This window comes from Notechis scutatus, chromosome 7 (genome assembly GCF_049901735.1).
Source record: "Notechis scutatus isolate UNSWTSFEM ecotype Mainland chromosome 7, rNotScu1.2, whole genome shotgun sequence".
In the NCBI taxonomy this organism is placed as follows: Eukaryota; Metazoa; Chordata; class Lepidosauria; order Squamata; family Elapidae; genus Notechis; species Notechis scutatus.
In genome coordinates, this window is record NC_142015.1 from 12,198,072 (window position 1) to 12,224,287 (window position 26,216).

Consider the following 26,216-nt stretch of genomic DNA (forward strand, 5'->3'; position numbering starts at 1 on the left):
AGTCTGTTTTACTAATTCAGGATTCCAAGGAAAGACAAACTGAAGTTGCAGTTGGAAGTAGCTGACCTCCTGAAGGATTGGGATTACTATACCCCTGAGTAAATAGGTTTAAAAATAACAGATGGAGAATGAATGGTGACCAAGAAAAATAAACAATAATCTTGGTTTTGCAAGTTGATAAGTCAATGGACCTTGGTGCTAGTGATCAATGACTGTCACTGTCTGGTTTCTCTTGTTGCTTTTTTCATGATAGAAAGAAATAGAAAGTAAAACAACATTGATTACAAACTTCTCCTGGTGAATGCTAGAGGAATTGCCCTGTTCTTCTGAAGAGTATTGCTGTAGTTATATCGATCATAGAATTTAAAGAAAAGCCTACAGTGTATATATATATATATGTTGCCAGACCTCAGTTTTTCTTATTGCAATTCTGTGCAATTTGCAAAAGAAATGAAGAAGCTAAGTCACAAATGCGACTTGCCTGCCATCTGCTGTTCAGTTAAGAGATGAAAAAGTTATTCATTAAAAGAAATATTTGAATAAGATAAAAGAACCTTAGTATTTACTTTGCAGAGAAAATTGGACTTGTTCAGAGCTCCAAACTGGATGGAAAACAACAATTCCTGGAAGAACAATTCAGATTGAGCTAATTGTCATGAAATATCAGGAGACTTCCATCAATATCTTATTGGTGTATGATTGGTGAGTTTTTCTGACATTAGCAGCCAGTTGCAGAATCAGCCAGCAACTGTTTGACTAACAGTGACTAAAGCAGTCTTTGCCTTCAGGACTATTGGGCAGAATAGATATAAGTCTTTACATTGCTGTGGTATAGTCCTGAATGAGTTAGAATCCTCTTCAAAATGCAACACATAATTATCAGCTGGTGTTTGACTACTTAGCAATAATATTTTCTGTGCTTTTGTATATGGCAGGGGTCTCCAACCTTGACCACTTTAAGCCTGGGGACTTCAAGGCCCAGAATTCCCCAGCCAGAAAGCTGGCTGGGGAATTCTGGGAGTTGAAGTCTGCTAGGCTTAAAGTGGCCAAGGTTTGAGATCCCCGGTATATGGTATTTTGCAATCTAACAAAAATTTGAAATAGAAGAATGTCTGTGCATATCATCAATGAATTATTTTCTCCATGTTTGATTAGAGTTATTCTTAGAATTTGCCCTCTTTTAATGATGAATATTGTCTTGAAAGATGATGGCCAGAAAATATCTAAATAATCTGCCTCATCTTTCATAAAAGTTTGTTTTCTTCTCTTTTCTGTTCTTTTGTTTTGTTTCCTCCTCCTCTGCCTACGTCTCCACTTCCACCTCCACCACCTTCTCCTTCCTTCCTTCCTTCCTTCCTTCCTTCCTTCCTTCCTTCCTTCCTTCCTTCCTTCCTTCCTTCCTTCCTTCCTTCCTTCCTTCTTTCCTTCCTTTCTCTTTCAAATCAGGGTTGACTCCTGGTGACTTCCTGTGCTAGTCCCTATAGTTTTCTTGGCAAGATTTCAGAAGTGACTTTCCAGTGCCTCCTTTCTAAGGCTGAGAGCAGATGACTTGCCCAAGGTAACTCATGTGGCTTTAAACCCAAGATGAGACTAGAACATACTATCTAGTCTGGTGCCTCACCCACTACATCAGACTAGCTCAGCATGAAGGCTAGTACTGTGTATATCTATCTAAATTAATAAATATCTATTTTTCATCCACAAAGTTCTTTTGCCTCCTCTCATTCTCAGGATGCTTTAGAATAGTTTGCTATTCTAGACTCTTGAGTTTTCTAGACTTCTTGAGTTTTCTTTATTTGTGATGGGATGGATGATGTTAATATTCTTTGTTTAGAATTACATGTCTCCATTACTTAAGAGGATCCTAGATGATTGTAGCTTCTGATCCAAAACAAATCCTAAGGGAGCTTGGGATTCCTATGATTTTCTCTTGGGTTCAATTGAGGCATTAAAAATCAGAGTGAATGCAAACAATTGGCATTATGAATGGACAAAGGGTAGGGTGACATTTAGAACATGTCATCAGGGTTGGAAGGGAACTCGAAGGTCTTTTAGATCAAGCAGGAGATCCTGTACCATTTCAGACAAATGGCTACCCAATCTATTCTTAAAAGCCTCCAATGATGGAGCACCCACAACCTTTGAAGACAAGCTGTTCCACTGGTTGATTGTTTTTACTGTCAGGAAATTTCTAGATTGCTTCTCTTTTGATTGGTTTTCATCTATTACTTCTTATCTGGTGCTTTGGAAAATAAGTTGACCCCCCTTGTGGTAGTCCCTCAAATATTGGAACAGTGTTATCATGTCACCCATAGCCCTTCTTTTTACTAGCCTAGACATACCCAGTTCCCACAACTGTTCCACATACATTTTAGTCTCCAACTCTCTAACACTCTTTGTTGCTCTTCTCTGCACTCTTTCCAGAGTCTCAACATATTTTTATATTGTGGGGACCAAAACTGGATACAGTATTCCAAATGTGGTCTTACAAAGCTTTATAAATTGGTACTGAACACTTCATGTCATCTTGATTCTATCCCTCTAATAATGCAGCCTAGAATTGCATTAGCTTTCTTGATGGCTGCAGCATAATGGTGACTCTTATTTAAGTAATTGTCCACTAGGACCCAAAGATCCCTCTCACAGTTACTGTGATTGAGCCAATCACCTATTTTGTAGCTGGAAAACACTTGCTATCCAATGTGCTCTGCACAGGACCTAATAATGAATGATGATATTTTATAACTAATTTAATGCCTCATCCATGAATATTTCACCCACATTTTCTTCTTCTTAAAAAAAAACCAGGAATCATTTCTTTTTCATAACATGGCATGGGAATGATAAAAAGAAATGCAGAAGACTTATGTCACATGACACCAGCAATTATCTGTCAATACATTAAAGCTACTGAAATGAAGATTAAATTACCAGAATCTGGGATTGGTTTTTTCACACTTTTTCTTTTGCAATGACACTTCACAATGAGCTCAGGATTGGTGATCCCACTGTGGCATTGTGTACAGTAATAATAAGCTCTGGATAATAAAAGTGGAACAAAAAATTGGATTAGACAGAAAAGCTGAGAAAACAGACAAAATAGCTTTATTTCATTTCTTCATATTCAGTGGTAATAAACTATTTTTCAATACCCCCCCAATCAAATTTATATAATTAAAAGAGATTACCTTTTCAGTTCCTGGACAGAGGCAGCAATGAAAAAGCCCATTGTGTTGTAATGGAGTTTAATTGCAGAAGGTGGGTTGATCAGGATGCTATTGTCAAATAGTATATTAATGATATATGTCAGCATGGCCATTATTCCACTTAACTTATCATCTGCAAAATACATCTAATTCATGTAAGAAGAAAGTAAAGTTGAATCTTAACAGGGAAGGCAAAATATGCAGAGCATGACTTCTACAAATTTTTCAATGCTTTAATAAAAGGTCATGGGACACATGATCAGGAGAGTGAGGCAGAGAATTAGTTAATTAATCATATGCATCTAGCCATCTCTCCTCCCTGAATTTTGAAGCTCAGGGTTGAAACGAGGGGTGCTTGATGCTTCCTAAGCATGGTTGTTTCCTTGCAGATGTTATCCAATCTAGGTAACATCATCATGCTAGTCATCATATTAGCATTGTTTATGTTACCTAGTTTGGGTAATCAAGCATCTTCAAGGAAGCAACCAAACTCAGAGAGAACCAAGGACCGCTCAGTCTTTTCAAACCAAAAACTGGGTCTTATGAAAATTCCATTTGAAATTCACTTTCAGTAACACTTCACCAAATAAGATTTCTAAATTAATTCAATGGACTTGTGTGCACACACAGAAAAAAATATTCTGAAATTATTTCTAGATTGAAATTAGAGAGGAATTAAAGTTGAAAGATCTAAATCAGATTGCTTCCATATCAATCTTGATTTGACATTTCACACATCCTGAACATTTCAAACGTATTAATTTAGTTCTTAAAATATTTATAAGTGCATGTGTGTAGACTAGTCCAAGAATAAGAGATGATCTATCAATTGAAGTCAATAAGATGGGTTAGCCTGACTTCAGTGATTTCATCACATCTACTCTAAACATGGATGCACTTGGGCACAATCTTATTCATGTTTAAACAGTGCAAATATTTTGTTGTAAACTTTTAAAATTCAGGAAATATTCAAGTGTTTTTGCCCATAAATTTATATAGTTTGCTATATAAATCTATATAGATTTATACAGTGAATGTGAATTATATTTACTTGCATTTCTTGTTCATTATAAGTTCCACTAAAACTCTCCTTAACAGCCCTGTATAATATTCTAGTGGGGACTTCCGGTTTGAAGGGCTTCGGCGACAGACAGGAATCCGCGATCATGCACGGTTTCTGCCTGGGCTCGCCGCTGGAGCGCCCCAAGCTGGCTGGTTTTGGGGCTAAGCCACCCCGTAGAGGTGGTGAACAAGGGGGAGACTGCCAGCAGGGTCGAGGAGAGCCGCATGTCTCCTCCTCAGCTGGTCAAACTCCCTTTCCTGAAGGCGGTAGGAGCGGTGGTCAGAAATGGCCACCTCAAAGAAGTACTCAACCGGAAAAGAACGTGCAGGAGGAAGATAAGAAGTGAAAGTTTTGGCTGACTGGGCTAAATTGAAAAAGCAATAACTAAGGTACCCTGGAATTTAAATTTTACAAGAAATAACATCGCTCCCAAAGAAGAGTTGGAAGCAGTGAAAGAAAGTGAAAAGGGAAAGGTTTGGCTTTTTTTTTCTCTTCTCTCTCCTTCCTTATATTGACAATCAAGAATAAGAAATTGGAAAAATCCGCTTTGGCTTCAACAGGCAATTAAGCTGAAAATAAAACTAAATGCCAAAGGGACAATAAAGATTTCTGGACATTAAAAACTTTTTCTTCTATAAGCAGGAAGGGAGAGAAAAAGAATAAGGGCAGGATCTGGAAGAAGGAGGAGACTGCCTGGACTTTAAAAGAATCTAAAGTAAAATTTCAATAAGACTTCTAAAAGATACATTTTAACTGAAACTTTGCAACTAAATAGTAACCCCAGGAAGAGAAAGTGGGGAAAAAAGAGCAAAAAGAATCAGTTTGTGTGTATTTGGATTATTTGGTGACTTTTGGATTTTTGGCTATTATATTTGAATGACTAAAATCAATCGGGTGGTTGTTTAAAATTTTTTACAATGGCATCACTTTTCGATGAATTGAAAATGGAACTTAAAAAGTACAAAGAAGAGGCACAAGAAGGGAAGGGTTCCTTTGGCTTCGTTTTTCAATTCTTAGAAATGGAGATTTGGAACTATGAGAAACAACAAGAAAAGACTGCAAAACAAGAAGACTGGGACAAAGAAGAAGCCATCTTTAATGAACAAGTAACTCTATGTGGGGAAGAAAAAGGAAAGAGGGGAAAGAAGATGGAGAATTTAAGATTTATAAAAAAACAACCAAAGAAAAGAAAAATAATTAAAAAAATAAGTATAATACTGGAAAGCAACAGAAAAGGGGAATACAGAAGAGGGAAGTAGAGGTAGAGAGACAAAGGGGTAAAAAGGGGAGGGAGAAGAAGAGAGGGAAGAAGGAAAGGAAAAGAAGTCACAAAGGTCTGGAGCAAGATATAAAGAAACAGGACCTATTTAGAGATAATGGGTAAAAATTTAACTGAAAGGGGGATTCTGTAAAGGTACATGAGATTGTGTTGTTATATTTGAAATAGAAATAACTTTAGAAAATTGGAAACAACATATGATTAGAATGAGGGATAGAATGGTAAGTGTAACTTAGTGAAATGTTTGTAAATAAAGTAAATGAAATGAAATAAATGAGAAAATTGAATTAGGAAGGAATGGGAACACTTTAATTAGTCAATGTTTCATAAAATATAAGTGAAGAGGGGGGGGAATTGATTATGGAAAGCTAATAATTGTTCCCATAGAGGTATGATATTTAATTGAAAAGCAATGTGAAAAATCTTAAGACTTTAATGAATTTTAATATTAATGATAGAATTGAATTGGAATGGAATGTTGTTTTAATTATATACATTTATAATTTTTTCTCTTTTTTAAGAATATTGTGTGTAGTTTAAGAATGTACCAAACAGAATCTGAATGGAAGCTATGTATTATATTGAGTGTTATAACTTTAGGGGAAAGATATAAAGGCGTCATACTCCAATCAGTAACTACAGGAGAAATTTTGTTTAATGAGAAAAGATAATAGACAATTGAAACAGGACGGACATAACATATAAATATAATGATTTGAATTGAGATGAAATAAATATAATAAAATTGAGGAAATTAAAAGAGGGGAGAAGCTATGTAGAAAATGTAAAATTGTAATAAGATATGGACTAGAATATAAAAATGAGCATGAACCTGAAATTGTGTCTGCACGAAGAAATGTAACCCGGGATTATGCTGCTTTCAAAAAATATGTTTTAATTGTGTTTCTTTTCTTTTTGTGAAAACTCAAATAAAATTTACAAAAAAAAATATTCTAGTGGGGAAGTACAGACACTTTCATAGGTTACACTGGTTTCAGAAAACCATTTAGAACTACGTGAAACAAAGACATTTTGAGTTTGCAAATAAACCAGGTTAATGATTGGCATATAAATTAAGAAAAGAAAGAGAAAAGACAATGATTGGAAAAATCTGTGATGGCAATAATGTAATAACAGATAATGAACTTATTAAAAAGTCCCTTCAAATTTCTACTCAAATTTGTCTAAAAGACATGAAATAGATGTGTTTAAAATAGATATATATCTTTTAAGGCAACAGTTGCCTAAATTTTCACAAACCCAGAGACAACTGATGAATGATCCAATAACTGTCTTTGAGATATCAGAAGCCATTAAAAAAATGAGGCCAGGCAAAGTCCCAGGCCCAGATGGTCTCACAAGCCAATACTATAAGTGCTTTGAGAACAAACTTCAAACATTAAAGGATACAATGAATGATATACTACAGTGGGGAAATACACCCCAGACATGGATAGAAGCCAATATTGTGTTGTCCCCAAAAGAGGATCAAAATGTTACAAAGACAAAGAATTATAGACCAATTTCACCAATAAACAAAGATTACAAATTTTTCATTGCCATTCTGGCAGAAAAACTAAAGAAGATTTTATAGGCATATATACATGAAGACCAAACAGGCTTTCTGCCGAAAAGACAGCTAAGAGGTCTGTCTTAAATATTATTGAATACTTACAATACCTTAATGAGGAATAGGCTGCCTTAATATTTTTGGATGCAGAGAAGGCCTTCAACAACCTAAATTGGGTTTTGATGTTTAAGGTGTTGGAAGAAATGGACTTTGGAGAGAATTTTATCTAAGGAATTAAAGCAACATCATAGAATTAAAGCGACATCATAGAATGTAAAAATTGTCATCGAGGTGATCTAATTAACTCATGTGAAATTCAAAAGGGTACAAGCCCCTTGCCCCCTCTGTTGTTTATTTTGGTATTGGAAGTTCTGAATAGAGGTATCAGACAAGATAAAATAAAGGGTATAAATATTAAGAGGGCATTTGCTGATTATATTTTTACAGGACCCAAAAAACAATATAGAATATTTGATGAGGAAATTAGATGAATTTGGGGCCTTGGCAGCTTTTAAAATAAATAAACAGAAAACAACAATGCTGATCAAGAATATGTCTTCTCAGGATAGCGATATATTGAACAAAAAGTCAGGTTTTAGAGTTGAGAAAAAGGAGAAAGGGCTTATGTTTCTAAATACAAATAGAAAACTGTTTCAAAACAATTATGCCTCTCTTTGGAGGGATATTAAACAGGATTTACAAAGATGGGATAAACTGCACTTATCATTATTGGGTAGAATCTCTGTAATCAAGAATAATATTTTACCAAAGATGCTTTTTTATTTCAGACATTACCAATACTTATAACTGACAATCCATAATGGCAGAAGGATATTTCTAAGTTCATGGCAAGGGGAAAAATCCCAAGAATTAGATATAAGCTACTGCAAGACACTAAGGAAAGAGGTGGTAGGATTCAAATAATTTAACAACCGGTTCTCTGACCTAATAACTGGGTGGTGTGGCTGGGTGGTCATGTGACTGGATGGGCATGGCCAACTTGATTGATCTCACCCTTAGGAAATTTCTCCTTAGTCGAACTCACAATAAAATAGCACAATAAAATAGCACTGTTCCAATATTTAGAATAGAATAGAATAACAAAGTTGGGAAAGACTTTGGAGGCTTTCTAGTTCAATACCCTTCTGCTTAGGCAGGAAACCCTACACCACTTCAGACAAATGGTTATCCAATCTCTTCTTAAAAACTTCCAATGTTGGAGCATTTACAACTTCTGGAGGCAAGTTGTTCCACTGATTAATTGTTCTGTCAGGAAATTTGAGGGGCTCCAGAAAAATGAAGGAGTCAATCTATTTTCCAAAGCACCAAAAGGGCACAATAAGAAACAATGGATGGAAACTAACCAATGAGAAAAGCAACCTAGGACTAAGGAGAAATTTCCTAAAGATGAGACCAATTAACCAATGGAATAGCTTATCTTCAGAAGTTGTGGGTGCTCCTTCACTAGAGGTACACCTGAAAAGGACAAGCCAGGAATCACTAAAACAATGCAGAAATTCCCCCTTTTTTAAAAAAAGTCAACCCCAAAGCAAATGCAGCAGCTGAGAGGGAAACTAAGAGCAGCAGCTCATGCTAATTGAAAGCCTGGGTGTGCTGCCAAAAGCCATTAACCCTTCCAACTCTATTATTCTATGTTCTCAATTGGGTGCTTCACAGCAGAAGCAATGCAGCTGGCTGGACCACACATGCATTAAATTTACAGCCTGTACGATCAAACTGCATCATTGTCTCATCCTGTATATTTCCCCCCCATGAAGAAACAAGAAGTAGCCAACACTGCAGCAGCTATAAAAGGTCTTGGGGAACTCCAGGGAGTATCAGCTGATCACAAAACTGTTACTTAATACACTTTATAATGAAAATGTTTGTAATCTTGTCCTTCTTCCTGAAGGGAAGAGGTTAACCCCATCCCTAGATTGATGATTGATGGGTTTCCCTGCCCTAATCCTGTCAGTTTCTGTTGTTTATTGACTTGTATCAGCTGCATTCCAGCTGCAACTGTTAAGTGGTTCTTGTTTGTCTGCCTGGAGCTATTAACTGAAGAGAGAGAGAGAGAGAGAACCCCTATCTTGCATGTTATTTTTAGCCAGTTCTCCGAACTGCATAAGCTATTAACTAATGGTTTGGGCGAACCAGTGAGAACCGTCTGAATCCCACCTGTGTCTACTAGACATGAACCTGTATTTTGAAGCATGCTGTCTGACCTGGTCAAAAGAAAGGGGGAGCTTTTAGAATAAGAGACTACTTGACTTAGAGGATCATGAATTAAGGTTTGGATGGCATGGCTACTTATGGTATGATAAAAGTAAAGTTAATATTGAATTTAATAATCATTTTGTTAGACGTGCCATGCTAAGAGTTTGGAATAAATATAAAACAAGGCTCTCTACGAAGTTGCCTCTTTGGGTGTCACTCCAGGAAGTGTTTTTAAGAAGAGAAATGGTGGCAAACCAAACTGGTTGATGTATGGTAAAATTTTATCTTTTAACACAGGTAACCCACTATTAAAGCCGAGGGAAGAACTTGAATCAGAAGGCTATGTTTGCCAGTGGTTTACTTATCAACAACTGAAAGAAAGATTTAAACTGGATAAAAATGCTATGGATTTGACTTTGTTAATAATGAATTTGAAATTTTATTATGTGTATATGATGAACATATTATTGCTAAGATCTATAAAATGTTATTGAAATTGAATTTGGAAAATGAATATGTAAAACACTGTATCATTCAGTGGGCAAGGAAATAACGTGATGTTTGAACAATGAGAAAATATGTGGACGGAGGGTTTAAAATTTTTCATTAAATTATAATCTAAAAGAAAATTTCTATAAGATGATGTATAGTTGGTATATAACACCAGATAAGTTAGCTAAGATGTATAAAGGTATGTCAAATGAATGTTGGAAGTGTAAAAGTAAAGAAGGGACTTTTTATCATCTATAGTGGAAATGTGATAAAGCAAAAAATAAGATAAAATATGAGACATATTTTAATACAGAATATTTTGAAAATGGAGATAAAGATGAAACCAGAATTTCTCCTTTTGGGTCTAATGGAAAAAGATCTGGAGAAAAAATTTGGAACTTTGTTACTATATATGTTGATAGTATGCACAAGAATGGAAGGACGATTCCTAACATGGATAACTGGTTGCAGAATTTGATGGAGTGGGCTGAAATGGCAAAACTGACTACTTTGATTAAAGAAAAGAATATAAGTACTTTTATTTTCACATGGAGACCGCTTCTGAACTTTCTGCTTGAAGTGGAAAAAATTGATAGATTGATAGATCTTTATAGAAATAGCTTGCTCATATTATAATGAAAAAACAAAAAGTTGTGATTTGATGTTAATGCCTTATTTTACTGCAACAGAGAGACTTGGCAGTCAATGTTTCTTTTTCTTTTTTTCTTATGCTCCCTCACTTCTCTTTCCCCTTTTTCTTCCCACCGTTTCCTATTTACTTTCATATTTTGTATCTTATTTTATAACCCAACAAAAATGGTAAACACGAAGAAAACCATTTAGATCCTAGATAATCTCCAAAGTCTCTGAGTTATCTTTGTAGCCCTGTAATAAAGCATATTTCAGCAGAATATTTTTTTTCACATATCAAGCCTATATCAGCGGTTGCCAACTGGTCGGCCATGGCCCACTGGTGGTCCGTGAAAAATTTTTGGTGGTCCGCAGAAAAATATCACCCCCAGAGCACTCCCCCAAAGCAATTAACCCAGGCTGCACGGGAACACAAGGTTGTGCCGCTCACATGGCCAGCCCGTGGGAACACAAGGCTTGCGTCAGAACAAGAAGAGGTAGTGAGGGGAGGGGGAAAGGGTGGAGTGGGGAAACTTGCCTGGCTACTGAGCTGTTTTTTCCCTGCTTCTTTCTTCTTCTAAGCAGGTTAGGAATGTGACTGCCTTGGAGGATGTGTGTTTGTGTGTGAGGGATCTCTATGTTAGATCAGATCTCTCTCTTCCCCTCCCAAACAGAGCTCAAAAGCAGGAATATGGCTGCCTTAAAGGGTGTGTGGAGGGGGGATTTCTGTGTTAGATGGGATCTGTTCCGAACTAGCAAGCTCGTAAGCCTGCAAACCTGACTGGCCGTTCCACAAGCAGGCTCGTAATCCTGCACATTTGATTGGTCCATTGACAGCGAGTCGTGATTGGTCATTCTGAACTGGTCTGATTGGCTAGTTAATGGGCTGCCGCTATTGGACGCTCCAAGCGCGGCAAACTTAAACCATTGGGCGCTTTGACAGCAGCCAGCTCTATAAAAGGAGCTGCTGTTGCTATTCTCTTCGCTCTGTTCCTGAAGTCACAAATAAAGAGTTGGAGTCACTAATCGATGTCTCATCTCCGTTATTGCACCCACTCTCCGAGATAGAACACTGGCGACGAGGATGGGATGCGGAGACGATAAGAGCTGACTGAAACACTTGCAAAGTATTGGCAGAGCACGTGGCTGACAACGCGCAGAAAACGGCAGAATGACCAGCAGTGCAATACCACCCGCTCCGTTTGATCCAGCCAACGAAGATTGGGACTCGTATATGGACAGGTTCCAAATGTTCCTGGAAACCAATAATCTGAAGGATGCTACACCTGGAAAAAAACGTGCGGTGTTCCTAACGCATTGCGGACCCGCCATTTTCAAAATGGCAAAGGTGCTAGCAAAGACCGCTGAAGCCCAGACTATAGTCACGCACAGGGGTGCGTTCAAATGTAATAGACTCCAGTTCGGAGTAAGCGTAGCACCTGGCATTTTTCAAAGTTTGATGGAAAGGTTGCTACAGGGTATAAAAGGAGTTGTACCCTATTTCGATGATGTATTGATAGCTGTCCCTACACGAAGTCAATTAGAAAAACGCCTAAGAACTGTCCTACAAAAGTTCCAGGACGCAGGACTCAAAGTCAAGAAGGACAAGTGCCAATTATGCACTGAGAGGGTTGAATTTCTTGGTTACCTTCTTGACAAGCAAGGTATTCACCCTACCGAAAAAGAAATTAGCAGCTATTAAAAACGCTCCAAGACCCAGAAACAAGACAGACCTCCAAGCCTTCCTGGGCCTCATTAACTTTTATAACATCTTCCTACCCCAGAAGGCGACTGTTGCTGAACCCCTGCATAGGCTCCTCGGCAAGAAGGCTTCCTGGTTTTGGGGACGTCGAGAGGAGCAAGCTTTCCAACAAGTCAAAGACCTTCTCACATCTGATGCAGTGTTAATCCAATATAACGAGACACTACCCTTGACTGTGACTTGTGACGCTTCACCTTTTGGAGTAGGAGCCATCCTGAGTCACGTTCTACCAAAGCGGTATGGAAGCGCCTATCGCATTCTTTTCAAGAACTTTGTCAAAAACTGAAAGGAACTATAGTCAATTAGATAAAGAAGCCCTTGCTATTGTATCCGCAATTAAAAGGTTCCACGAATACGTATATGGACGATCCTTTTCCATAATCACAGACCACAAGCCATTGCTTGGCATTCTAGCAGGGGATAAACCAACTCCCCACATCCTATCACCAGGAATGACACGATGGTCGGAGTTCTTAGCCGCGCGACTACCAATTAAGACATCGACTGGGAAAGCCATTCCCCATGCTGACGCCTTATGCCGTTCACCATTGCCAGAGTTCCTAGATGACCCAGCTCCTACACTTTCCACGCTACAAATAGAGATGCTCCCCTCACCTCCACTAACTGTGCAGGATATCGCGTAAGAAACAAAAAAGACCCTTGTCTGGCGCGAGTCCTCAGCTGGGTGGAGAGGGGATGGCCAGAAATCGAACCCAACGACAAGTTCAAACCCTTCAAAAACAGACAGACAGAACTTTTCTCCCAAAAGGGGTGAGTGTTATGGGGAGACCAAGTAGCCATTCCAGAAAAACTTCAACGCCGAGTCCTGAAAGTGCTGCACGATGGACACCCGGGCATCGTACAAATGAAAGCACTGGCAAGGAGCTACGCATGGTGGCCAGGTATGGACAGACAAATCGAAGCCTGGGTTGCCACCTGTAGCAAATGCCAAGAAACACGCAGCTCCACCAAAAGCACCCCAACGGAATGGGAAACACCCAGGGGTCCATGGTCCCGCATCCACATCGATTTTGCGGGACCTACAAAAGGACATACTTTTCTAATAACAGTAGACGCCTACTCGAACTGGCTCGAGGTGAACAAGATGAAGACCACCACCACAGAAGCGGTCATCAAAAAACTAAACAGACTGTTTGCAACACACGGATTTCCAGATGTCCTGGTCTCCGACAATGGCCCGCAGTTTACCACCTTGGCGTTTGAACAATACCTAGCGGACCGGGGATACGTCACGCCTGACATCACCAGCTCACCCGGCCAATGGCAGGGCTGACGAATGGTTCAGTTTACTAAAACAACCCTACACAAAATGGACCAAGGAAACATTCACGACAGAGTCACCAGAATGTTCCTTCTCCAACATATTACACTGAACAGCACCACAAACAAAAGCCCAGCCGAACTTCTGATGGGCAGAAAACTTAGATCACACCTGGACCGCCTACACCCTGCTTACACCCCAGAAAAGCCCCTGGGTTCCAGCAGCAAACATCGTACATTCAAGGTAGGAGACCTCGTATTCGCCAAGAATTTTACAGGTGACCCATTGTGGGTCCCTGCCAAGATAACACAAATTACGGGCCCCCGTTCCTACCGATTAGAAACCACAGATGGAAGATTGTGGAAACGCCATATCGACCAGCTGCGTTCAAGGCTGATAACTACCCCCTCTATGAACTCTGAAATCGGAACCAGAGGGGAAGGGAAACCTAGGATTTTGAAAATGAAATAATACCTGCTCCAAGACACGCAAGCCCGCAGTTCGCACAACCAAGCCCAGCATACTCACCTGATGGAGAGGACCCGTGGCAGATGATCGCTTCCACAGGCAACAGCAGCCGAGCGGGGTCAGCAAATTCGGAGGACCCAGACGACAGGGACGAGGGTAACGTTGAAGGCATCCCGAGTCACCTCCAAGGATACCCAGCATAGAAGCCAGGTCACCGTTAAACAACCCACCAGAACCAAAATCCGAGCTAAGGCAGGTTGAACAGCGCAAATCAGGTAGACAGGTGCGAAGACCTGCCTACCTGCGCGAATCACATCACCCCACCCCTGAGACAGAACCTAGAGGGGAGGGGTGTTCGAATCAGCAAGCTCGTAAGCCTGCAAACCTGACTGGCCGTTCCACAAGCAGGCTCGTAATCCTGCACATTTGATTGGTCCGTTGACAGCGAGTCGTGATTGGTCATTCTGGACTGGTCTGATTGGCTAGTTAACGGACTGCCGCGATTGGACGCTCCAAGCGCAGCAAACTTAAACCATTGGACGCTTTGACAACAGCCAGCTCTATAAAAGGAACTGCTGTTGCTATTCTCTTCGCTCTGTTCCTGAAGTCACAAATAAAGAGTTGGAGTCACTAATCGATGTCTCATCTCCGTTATTGCGCCCACTCTCCGAGATAGAACAGGATCTCTCTCTCCCCCTCCCGAATGGAGCTCAAAAGCAGGAATGTGGCTGCCTTGGAGGGAGTGGGATGTGTGAGGTATCTCTCTGTGTGTGTGTGTGTGTGTGTGTGAGAGAGAGAGAGAGAGAGAGAGAGAGAGAGAGGTTAGAACAGATCTCTCTCTCTCTCTTTCTCCCACCAACGTCAGCAAGCCACCGCCACTCAAAATTCATATTAGTAGTCTCCAGGATTTAAAATTATGAGTTTGGTGGTCCCTGAGGTCCAAAAGGTTGGCGACCCCTGGCCTATATCATGGTATATCTCAGCTCTGTGATGGATGGTATATGGTGGATTAGATTTTCACAAATTAGAACTAAGATTTTAGAGTCACCCCTCTGTTCAATTGAATACTTTCCATTCAGTTATATATTCCTACAGGCAGCAAACAAACATGACTTAAATGAACTTGGAGTATTATCAACAGATTCTAGGCAACATAATATGGCCACAAACACATTCAAACAAAAGAATGGGAGGAGTTATTAACCTGATACACAGAGAACTTCAAGCATCACCTGTTTCCTTGTTTTCCAGATCGAAAATCAATAGCAAGAAGTATGAGATCCAGCTTCAGAAAGCACAGTCTTAAACACAAAGAGATAAGTTCAGGTTTGAAAAAGGATAAACAAATACACAAAGAGGTGAGGTTGTGAATATTGTCCCATTATAAAAAAATAAACAAACTTTAATTTGGATTAAGTCTTATTTTTTTGTCTTTTTCAAGCATGATAGAAAACATCCAGGCAGAACTCTCTTATGACCACAATTCAGGCAAGGCATGAAATTGCAGAAAGCAGGACCTTTGTGGTGGGATTCAAAAACTTTTACCATCAGTTCGGGGCGTGGCTTGGTGGGCATGTTTGCATGCACACACACACTTTGCATGCATGCGCGTGTCAAACACGCACTTTGCAGAGGTGCAGAAGCATTCCAACTCACCTCCTGCAAGCCTGCACTCTCCCAGTTGCTTCAGCAGCTGCTGTGCGGCACCTGTGCTGTGCAAAGCAGCTGCGCTTCAAATTCAGAGGATAAAGGTGAGTATGGGAACTCAGGCGAGCGGGTGGGCCCAACAGCAGAGCAGTGGAGAGAACCAGTTTGGTCTCTGCTGCTCATCGCCACTAATGGCTCAGCAGAACTGGGCAGAACCAGTAGCATACCACTTGGATAGTTTTAGGTGTGTCCTATTGCCTAAGTTTCTCCTCTATTAGAATCAATACCAGAAGTGGTATTCAGCAAGTTCTGACCAGTTCTGGAGAACCGGTAGCAGAAATTTTGAGTAGACAACCAGCAAATACCACTTCTGACTGGCCCCACCCCCATCTATTCTCTGCCTCCTGAGTCCCAGCTGATTGGCTGGGTCTTCTTTGGTTGCCCTGCAAAGGAGAATGGAGCTGGAAAGCAGGTTACTGGGGTGGGGAGGGAATGGTATCCTTTCCCTGGAGTGGGGGGGGGAGTGGAGATTTTGCAGTATCCTTCCCCTGCCACACCCACCAAGTGATGCCCACCAAGTCATGCCATGCCCATCAAGCCATGCCCGCAGAACTGGCAGTAAAAAAAATTGAATCCCACCACTGATTCAATACCTATCTCTACAATAGTCTGAAACTTTGTATAGTAACCAATTAGAATCTGTATGGTGATCAGTTTCATCCTCTCTGGAGGAACTTTAAAGAGTTGCATTGTTTTACTGCCATGGCTGGTATGATACAAGATGAGTCTGAAGCAGAATCTTTAAGCATAATGGAGAGTCTGTGTCTTCTAGCTTAGAAGGTTACTGAAAGCATAACCAGCTGATCTTCCTTTGAGGACTTCTTTCCTCTCTTTTATAGTAAGGTCCAGGCATTGGCAGTCATAAGCCTTGAAGAATCTTATCAGAAATATGCCTTTAACATGCCAATGAATGTTCAGATCTCAGGAACTTGGTATACTGAGATCAAATTAAGTAATTCTGGGAATCCAAAATATGCAATCTAGAATCTCACAATAAATATATTGTGGGATTTTCATATTCAAATTTAATCCCTCGATGCAGCAATAATTCTATTCTGTCCCTGTGTTGATTGGGATGTTGGAAAAAAACTTATGTCAAGAATTATTCTATCTGAGTAGCAACTTGTCTGGTATGTGGAAATCTGAAAATGTGTATGTGGCAAAGAAAATGGAATTTAAAGTGGAAAATTAAGAAAATGGATTAAGGGAGCAGGGGTAGTGGGGAATCTTACCGACAAGCGTCTTTGAAGGACATGCCAGCAAAATCATTGGAAAGAAGCTGAGTCATCACTTTATAGCCTTGGCCTTCAATTTCATGATGGCGCTTAATCCAAACATCCATACGCTATTAAAAAAAACAATTATTAACTGGATTCCCTGTGGCTGAGTTGTTATCTAAATTAGCCACCAACCACTCTAACAATCATTCATCCTATTAGTTCTTGAAATTAAAACTATCAAGTACTTAATAATCAAGATGTCCCAACAAAGCTCTATTGCTTCAATGAAGTTTAAACAAAAACAGACGTTTTAGTTCAAACACATAAGTAACAAGCAGAATGATTATGAAAGGTGTAACAAGATTTTGGTAAAAGTAGGCAGCAATAAGTTGTTTTCTGTCCTACAGGCCTGTCTTCTTCATAAATATGAAAATAAAGATAAATTAACTGAATTCTAATAGTGAGGGTGAAGGTTTAGGGCAGTAGTGGCTAACCTTTTTGGACTCCCATGCCGAAAATTGCGTGCGAGCTCACGTGTGCGAGCTCACATGCCAGCACCCAGAAGGCAATGCATGTGGGGGCCCCATCCCCTGCACATGCGTGCATGACCCCTGAGTGCACCGTGCATCTCTGTGCATGCGTGTGTGTCTCCTGCGCCCCCCACGCATGCGCACCAGATACCCAACAATCAGCTGTCAAGCAGGTGGCATGCATCCATGCACAGTGGGGCTCTTCCAGGCAACCTCTCTTGTGCCAGCAGAAGTGGCTCTGCATGCCACTTCTGACATGTGTGCCATAGGTTCACCATCATGGGTTTAGGGGAACTCTGCTGAAGATGTTACCTAGCCTGGTAATGAAATGTTCGAAACCAACCGACAAGGTCAGAGAATGAACCTGTACCCTCATATACTACACCCAAACTACAGATACTCATCACTATTGCCCCCTTTATTAATAAAAAAAAATCACTTTGGAGTCCATCTGACTGTACCTTTTTCCAATTCCCCAGAAAAATAGATTGCTACTTTGATGAAATTTATTTGAGAGGTTGTTGTCATTTTATTCAGGCATTTACCAAATAAGCTACAGCTGGTCCAGAGTGCAGCAGTACAGGCAATTTTTTTTTGGGGGGGAGAATGGCCCCTGTAACACCACTGCCCTACGAGCTGCATTGATTTTCAGTCTGCTTCCAGGTGCAATTAAAGGTGTTGGTGATAATCTTTATCCATACCAATAAAGGGTCCTTGAGGGACTGTCTCACCCCACTGGGATTAGTCCATACCACTTGTGCCAGGAGAGGAGGCATGCTGCAGGTCCCATCATCCTGATTATTCCAGCTGGCAGGGTACAGGAGGAGAGCCTGCTATTGCTCTTGCCCTCTGGAACATCTTGACCCCCAATGTGAGGTTGGCCCCAACTCTCCCATCTTTTCATCAGGTCCTAAAGACCTAGCTCTGGGAATTGGCCTGGGGCCCCAATAGCAGAACAGCACAGTGGAGGTGGTTGATCGAGTAACAACAGGTCCCAGCTTCCTCCACTCCATCCCTGCCCTCCCCATGTGTCCTGATATCTTATTTTTGTTCAATCAAGTTTTTTTATTTCAATCTACACATACACAACAATATATAAACAGCGTGGCATCAATACATTATACATTTTAGTATAAAAAATTAATAATACCATTCATATCTCTTAATACACATATTCGCATTAAATCATAATCCTTCATTGCTTATTTTCAACATTTCAGTGCTCTCTCCTAGTGCCAGCCGTCATATCATTTAAACATGCCTAATAATTTCATTATTCAATTTCCTTTCCTGTTATGCCTCACCTGTATCCACAGGTGAGCAATCACAATTCTGAAGTTCCAAAAATATAAGCAACCAAAAACAAACCCCAACCAAGATAACTGCTGAAGTTTTTCCAGTCCTCAGCAGTAATTCCGATATCTGTTTGGCAAACCTGAAGTGCTTATAAATCACAATCCTTCAGAGAATCTTCACAGGACTTTCGCTCTACAAGACACTTTGCTTCTGGCAAATTTCTCAAGCCAATCCGTTTCCTTTTATCCCCTAAGGGGGCATGTTAGTCTCATTAATTAATCATTGGCTCAACGCCTCTTTCCCAATTGAGATTGACGTCTCAATCTCCGTCTATTTCTCACATCAAGCCAGGATCCCTCAAAGTTCTCCTCCTCGCCTGAAACCTCTCGCACGTTTTCCTGATTATCTGCCACCGGCTGCTGCGTAATCAGAGAGGGAGACTCAGGGGAGGTAGAAGACTCTGACAGCTCCAATAAATTAGGTTCGTCTCTCATAGCCAAGTCCACTTCCTCATCCTGGCTACCCTCAAAATCACTCAGCAATGCAGGCTCAAATCTCACTGCCAGATCCTCTTCACTCGAGCTCACATCTGCCAACGGAACAGATTCAAATCCTGGAGTCACAACACTATCCCTCACCGCAGGGCCCTTCCCCCGAGTCTGACGACCCGGATGCGGTTTCGATGAAAAGCGTTCATGGAACCTTCGAATAATGTCTGGGGCATGAACTGTGGAAGCATCCGTCCACAAAAAATCTTCCGAGCCATCCGCTCTCCTCCCGACGAGGTACTGGAAGTGTCCCTTTAGCCAGCGAGATTCAGTAATGCTGACCAATGTGTCATCAACATCAGCCTCCTCACTGGGTGTTGATGGAGAAACCGCACCAGCGGGAGAACGAAGAGCACACTCTGGGGAATCAGAAACCAGGAGGGAATGATGGAAGACAGGATGAATGCGCATGGAGCGCGGTAGGGTAAGTCGATACGCCACGGGATTGATGACCGCCTCAATAGGGAATGGACCGATGAAACGGTGGTCCAACTTCTTAATTGGACAATCGACCCAAAGGTGTCTTGTGGATAACCACACCTTGTCACCCACAGCTAGCGGAGGCGTCGCCCAACGAGAACGATCCGCAAACCGTTTGTAGTCTTCCTTCACCCGTTCTAATTGTTGTGCCACAAATCGGTGAACCGATTGCAATTCCTCGAGAAACTCTTGTATTTCTGGAACCGGGGAGTCCATCATTGTCAACGGAAAGAATCGTGGATGATAGCCCACATTCGCATAAAACGGCATTACATGAGTGGAGTTTTGCTGAGAGTTATTAAAGGCAAATTCTGCCAAAGGGAGGTATTTCACCCAATCGTTCTGTCGATGGTTGACAAAACATCTCAAATACTGAGTGAGAATGCCAATAACTTTCTCAGTCCCGCCATCAGTTTCCGGATGGTGCGCTGACGCCAAACACACCTGTACTTGTAATGCCGTCATTAAACGTTTCCAGAACTGAGCAGTAAACTGGACACCGCGATCCAAAACCACTCTGTCCGGCAGACCACGTAGGCGGAAGACATGCTGTAAAAATAACTGGGCCGTAGTGTGGGCTGATGGTAGTTTCCGACAAGGGATAAAATGAGCCATCTTAGTAAGCATATCGACCACCACGAGCACCGTCGTGTAACCCGACAAGGGGGGCAAGTGCATTAGAAAGTCCATGGAGATTGCTCCCCATGGTCTGCCCGGAGTCGGCAGTGGTTGAAGAAGTCCAGGAGGCGCACCTGACGCTGCTTTCACTTGTTGACATTGTACACAAGAAGCGACGTAGGAAAACACATCATGTCGAACTCGAGGCCACCAAAAAGTCCGGGTGACCAAGTGCAGAGTTTTGTAAAAACCAAAATGACCAGCAGCGGGGTTGTCATGACATTGCGTCATGATGAGGGCTCTAAGCGTCCTGGTGGGTACATACAATAAACCCCGATGTCTTAGCAAGCCCTCCTCCAAAGTCCATGGGGAATCAGATCCAACTTCTCCCCTTCTTTGTTGAGACCATGCATCCAATCGCTGCGCTTCCCGTATTTGAGCCCTCAAATCCACCTGATCCTGAATCACGGCCAAAGATTCCGGTGGCAACACCGTTCGTGGAGGAAGAGGATCCTCGGGACCAATATATTCAGGTTTTCTAGACAATGCGTCTGCTCTCCGATTCTGTCCACTGGGAACATAGGTGAGGGAAAAATTGAACCTTGCGAAAAACAACGACCACCGGATCTGGCATTGGTTCAATTTCTTGGCAGTAGACAAATGTTCCAGGTTACGGTGATCCGTTCGAACCTCCACCTTGTGCCGAGCCCCCTCTAGGTGATGTCGCCAGGTCTCAAACACAGCCTTGATAGCCAGCAACTCTTTCCCAGATAGTGTAATTGCGCTCAGAACTTGTGAGCTTCCTTGAATAATATGCGCATGGGAAAAGAGGTGCACCATCCTTCGAAGCTTGCAACAACACTGCCCCAATAGCTACATTAGAGGCATCTGTCTCGACCACAAATGGACGATTCGGATCAGGATGCCTCAATATCAGTTCAGCCACAAAAGCTTTCTTTAGAATTTCAAAAGCCTGTTGCTGCGGGGGCCCCCACTGAAACGGAACCTTCTTGCGAAGGAGCTGAGTGATGGGATCCATCAGTTTGGCAAAGTCCAGGATGAAGGTCCTATAGTAATTTGCGAACCCCAGGAGACGTTGCACGTCCTTTACTCGACTAGGGGGTTCCCAATTACACAAGGCCTCCACTTTCCTCGGGTCCATGGCAATGCCCTTGGGAGGGATGATATGTCCCAAAAACTCTATAGAAGTCTGGAAAAAGAGACACTTCTCCAGTTTCACATAGAGTTTATGCTCCCAAAGACGTTGAAGTACCTGACGGACTTGACTAAGGTGGCTATCCCTGGACCGAGAGTAGATCAAAATGTTGTCCAGGTACACCACCACGAACCGATCCAGCATGTCCTGAAAAATGTCGTTCATTAAGTGCTGGAAAACCGCGGGAGCGTTGGTCAACCCAAACGGCATTACGGTGTATTCAAAATGTCCGTATCGGGTGCCAAACGCTGTCTTCCACTCGTCCCCCTTGCGCATCAACACCAGGTTGTAGGCCCCTCGAAGATCGAGCTTGGTAAAAATAGTAGCCTCCCGCAACCGCTCCATCAACTCCGGAATGAGTGGCAAAGGGTAACTATTCCTCACCGTGATGGCGTTCAACCGGCGATAGTCACAGCACAAACTAAGCTCTCCTGTCTTCTTTTTTACAAACAGAACGGGAGCTGAAAGGGGAGACGACGATGGTCGAATAAATCCACGAGCCAAGTTCTTATCTAGAAATTCTCGAAGCGCAGCCAATTTGGGCTCAGACATGGAATATAATCGACCTTTGGGCAGTGGGGCATCCGGTAAAAGATCCACGGGAGAGTCATAGGCTTGATGCGGTGGTAACTAATCCGCCTCCTTCTCGCTGAAAACATCGGAGAAGTCCGATAGCTCCGGAGGTATGGAAACAGCAGGAGCGGCGATGTCCTGGCCAGCGCAGATATGTCTCAGATGATCCACGCACTGGAGACTTGGGAAGGAAATGGCATTCTGCACCCAAGCCACCAAAGGATCGTGCAATCATAACCAGGATATGCCGAGAACCAAAGGGAGATGGAGGTCCGAAGTGATATAGAAACTTATTGCTTCCTCGTGATCCCCTATAACCATACGCAACGGCTGGGTAGCGAAACGAATGGGCCCAGACCGAAGCTCACGCCCATCCACGGTTTCCACGTTGATGGGTGGATCCACAGCAACCAATGAGACCTCAAAGTGCGTTGCGAAGGCCCGGTCCATAAAACTAGTAGTAGCCCCTGAGTCCACCAACGCAACTGCAGGAATCCCCTCCTTCCGGGACTGTAAGAAAATTCGGGTGTCCAACAGTAAATGCCGAGGAGGGCCAGAGTTCACCTCAGCAACTTGGGGTGGTGGTGTGAGACGTGCCCAACCTAGGGTTTCCCTGAGGTCGGGCCTACCCCGTTTCCCAACGGGCCAGGAGTAGATTGTCCCCTTTGGTTAATAGTTCAAGCTAACCACCTTCATTCTACTTTAATAACAATATTTCCCTATTTACCAATATTTATTATTTTACCAATACCAATATTTACTATTTACTACAATAACAATATTTCCCTTTTACTATCATACATTTTATATCAGATTCTGCATAACATTTTCTTGATCACTTTATAAGTCATCTATACATTACAAAAATATTAATCTAGTCAATTAGTTATAGCAACTGATAAATCTTTCCATAATAATTCTCATATTTTTATGCATCGCTGAACATCATTTAATATATAATATTCTTATTATAAATTCCCATTTCCATATTTATTTCATTAAGTTCCATATCTAACGTAGCAATAATCCTTCAGTAAAAAAGAAGGAAAAAAGAGGTAAAGAAAAAACAATTATCAGTTACAATCTTATCTATTTTCAATACTTATATATCACAACATATTACCTTGTAAAATCATTCCCTGTTCTTTTTTTTTTACCCATTATCTCTCACTCTCCTAACAATGTAATTCCTTTTCATTCTTGTTTGCTTCCTGTTTCTCTTTATGTTCTGGTACTTTCTCTTAATTCCCTTTTTTCCCATTATTATTCCCCTCTATTTCTCATTCCATTTATTTAATTTATCTATCTCTCTCCCTGTCTTGGTCTTCCTTTTGCATTTCTCTTTTCTGCTTTTTCCCTTTCCTTTTTTTCATTTTCTGAACCATTCCCCCTTTCATTATCACATCAAACCACAGATTTTTAATTTTAATTCCTTTCCCCCCCTGCTTAAATGATTGTTGTGTCGCTTGATCATCTAAGCTGGCTTCCTCTTTGTTTGACTCCTCTCCCTCTGGTTCTCTTTGCTCTTCTGCAAGCTGAGTCACCATTTCTAGTTTCTGTAATAAATTGTTACACATTTCCAGTTTCATTTTCATCATTTCCTTTATATCTTGCAAATCCAATCTTATTTCAACAAATAATTCCCCCATTGTGTCTGTTCCTTATTTCTTTTTTCCCCCCTCTTCCTTGATAAATGTATCCAATCCAAAAGTCCAGTATATTATTTCAGCCAGTGTCTTTTAAATTTTTTTCAACAATCAATGCCCATAAATATTTGTTCTTCTGATTGGTCCTTTCTCAGCTATTTCCCAAAGTCACCGGGTGGTTCTAGAACGATGTTTTCAAATATCTTCCCCCTTATAGTATTCTGATATCACTTTCCAAGGTTTTTATTTTATTATAATGGAGTTTCTTTTATTTTCTCTTAAATTCCAAAGTCCATTTTATTAGAAAGACCAAGCACTTTTCAAAAAGTCACTGAAATGTTTCCTGTACCAATCAGGTGGCATTCTTGGTTCTTTTCCACAATCCATTCTTTTTTTTACTCTTGCTTTCTTTTTTTTTTAAAAAAATACAATACTTTTATTAAATTCACTAATTTCAATTATTAGCTGTTATTTCTTTTCAACACATTCAATTCCAGCATTTATTTATGCCTTTTTAGTGCCAAAAATCCAATAGTTATCCTATTTAATTTCCATGCCTTTCGTAATCAGATATTTTCCTCTAAATTTTCTCCTCCAAATTAATCTGTTATAATGATTCAAGCCAATTTTATAAGATACAATTTCCTTCTCACTCTCTCTGGTCGCTGCCTCTACACACTTTTCTCAAAGATAGTCCTTTATTCCTTGATACCGGGGTACCTTAAAGTCCATGTATTTTGCCTGGTTCACAATCTGCTTGCTGCTTCTCTGCTCCAGCATCATCTTAGTTTCCCGGACTGCTCCTCGTCTTCGTGGTGGCCATTTTAGACCACCACTGCAACTTGCCTTTGGAAGGGTTTTTCCTTGTCAGGGAGGGGAGTTGCAATTCCCCTCAACCCTCCAAGTGATTCCTCCTTTCTTCACCACCCATCCAGGGTGGTTCTGGTCCCAATTGGGACCCTCCAACATGAGCTCAAAGCGAAACCACGCATGATCATGGATTCCACTCCGACATCGACGACGAGCAACCAGAAGTCCGGTTTTAATGTCTGATTTTAACTTTGTATGTTTTAACTGTATATGTAACTGTAAGCTGCCCAGAGATTCCCTATAGTAAGATGGGTGGCCAATAAATCAATATAATCAATAAGTATTGATTAGCAATGATGTCAAGATAGATTAAAGAGAAGTACCTGGATATCTTCTCTAATGAACAAACTGGTCAACAGCATGGACAAACCTGGCACCACACAACTCTGAGCTATTAATCCAAGCTTGAGTTCAGCAAAGCAGATGATACTATCACCTTTTCTCCAATCCCATCCAGGCAGTTTTGGCAAGTAAACCTAATTTAGGAGGAAATAGAGAGCAACATAAACAATAACAAACAAACAAACAAACCAGCAGAATCATACATTTGGAATGTCACCAGCAGGGAAAAAGCCATAGTCCAAGAGTGTCATTGTTAGCAAGACTAAAGTATTATGATTGATTATATTTAGTTTGAATTCATTCACTCTCTTTCATAAATTATATATAATAGTATAATATTATATTTGTGAAACATTGTGCCAAGGTTCTGAAACAACTAGTTTTTTTATTATAAAAATTAGATTGGATTTCTAAATCACTCAGCATCATGAACCTGTGTAAAGTTTAACAAAGACTTGGAAAACATGTAATGTTTCATCATTCATAAACACCATTGTTGTCAGCAAGAGGTGAGGGTAGCAATAAGGATAAAGGATAACAAAATAACAGAGTTGGAAGGGACAATGGAGGTCTTCTAATGCAATGTCCTGCCCAAGCAGAAAATGCTACACCATTTCAGATAAATGGTTGTCTAATCTCTTCTTAAAAATCTCCAGTGATGGTGCACCCACAACTTCTGGATGTGGAGGAAACTTATTCCCCTGATTAATTGATCTAACTGCCAGTAAATTTTTCCTTAATTTTAGGTTGACTCTATCCTTGATTAGTTTTCATCCATTGCTTCTTGTTCTGCCTTCAGGTGTTTTGGAAAACAGCTTGACTCCCTGCTCTTTGCAGCAGCCCCTTCTTCTTTGTGGGACTTCTGATACAAAGCTTGTATAATTGAATTGAATTTGAATTTTTAAGTGGTTGCATCAATAAATGTGCCTCAGACCTCCCTTTTTGCCTAGTAGTTCTCCTTACAATTTCCAGCCAATTCTCCACTGCTGTCAGTTGTACTGATTATCAGTTGTCTTCCAGTTGCAATTTAAGGTGCCAGTTATTATCTTTAAAGTCCAAGACTGCATAGGTTTAGATATCACATATTTTCATTCATTTCTGTAGAGTAGATATCCTCCAGGTCAAACAATGTCATCTTGCAGAATCCTGGAGCTGTGGCTGCTTGGTTGTAGGCCCTGCTTTCCAGATTTAAAATCCACCC

The 26,216-nt window shown here is 40.9% G+C and overlaps 1 protein-coding gene across 1 annotated transcript in view; it reads right to left on the minus strand.

Annotated features, from left to right (window-relative positions):
- Nucleotides 1-26,216, minus strand: part of KCNU1 (potassium calcium-activated channel subfamily U member 1) — a 137,638-nt gene that overhangs the window by 69,532 nt on the left and 41,890 nt on the right. The window contains exons 14-25 of the mRNA XM_087969817.1: nucleotides 24,997-25,149; nucleotides 22,481-22,667; nucleotides 21,969-22,150; nucleotides 21,295-21,578; nucleotides 20,822-20,939; nucleotides 19,425-20,092; nucleotides 18,128-18,233; nucleotides 16,909-17,021; nucleotides 15,202-15,270; nucleotides 14,030-14,216; nucleotides 3,189-3,352; nucleotides 2,932-3,038 (exon numbers count right to left, since the gene is read on the minus strand). Coding sequence (XP_087825943.1) covers nucleotides 2,932-3,038; nucleotides 3,189-3,352; nucleotides 14,030-14,216; nucleotides 15,202-15,270; nucleotides 16,909-17,021; nucleotides 18,128-18,233; nucleotides 19,425-20,092; nucleotides 20,822-20,939; nucleotides 21,295-21,578; nucleotides 21,969-22,150; nucleotides 22,481-22,667; nucleotides 24,997-25,149 — 2,338 coding nt within the window. The remainder of the gene's footprint in view (nucleotides 1-2,931; nucleotides 3,039-3,188; nucleotides 3,353-14,029; nucleotides 14,217-15,201; nucleotides 15,271-16,908; nucleotides 17,022-18,127; nucleotides 18,234-19,424; nucleotides 20,093-20,821; nucleotides 20,940-21,294; nucleotides 21,579-21,968; nucleotides 22,151-22,480; nucleotides 22,668-24,996; nucleotides 25,150-26,216) is intronic.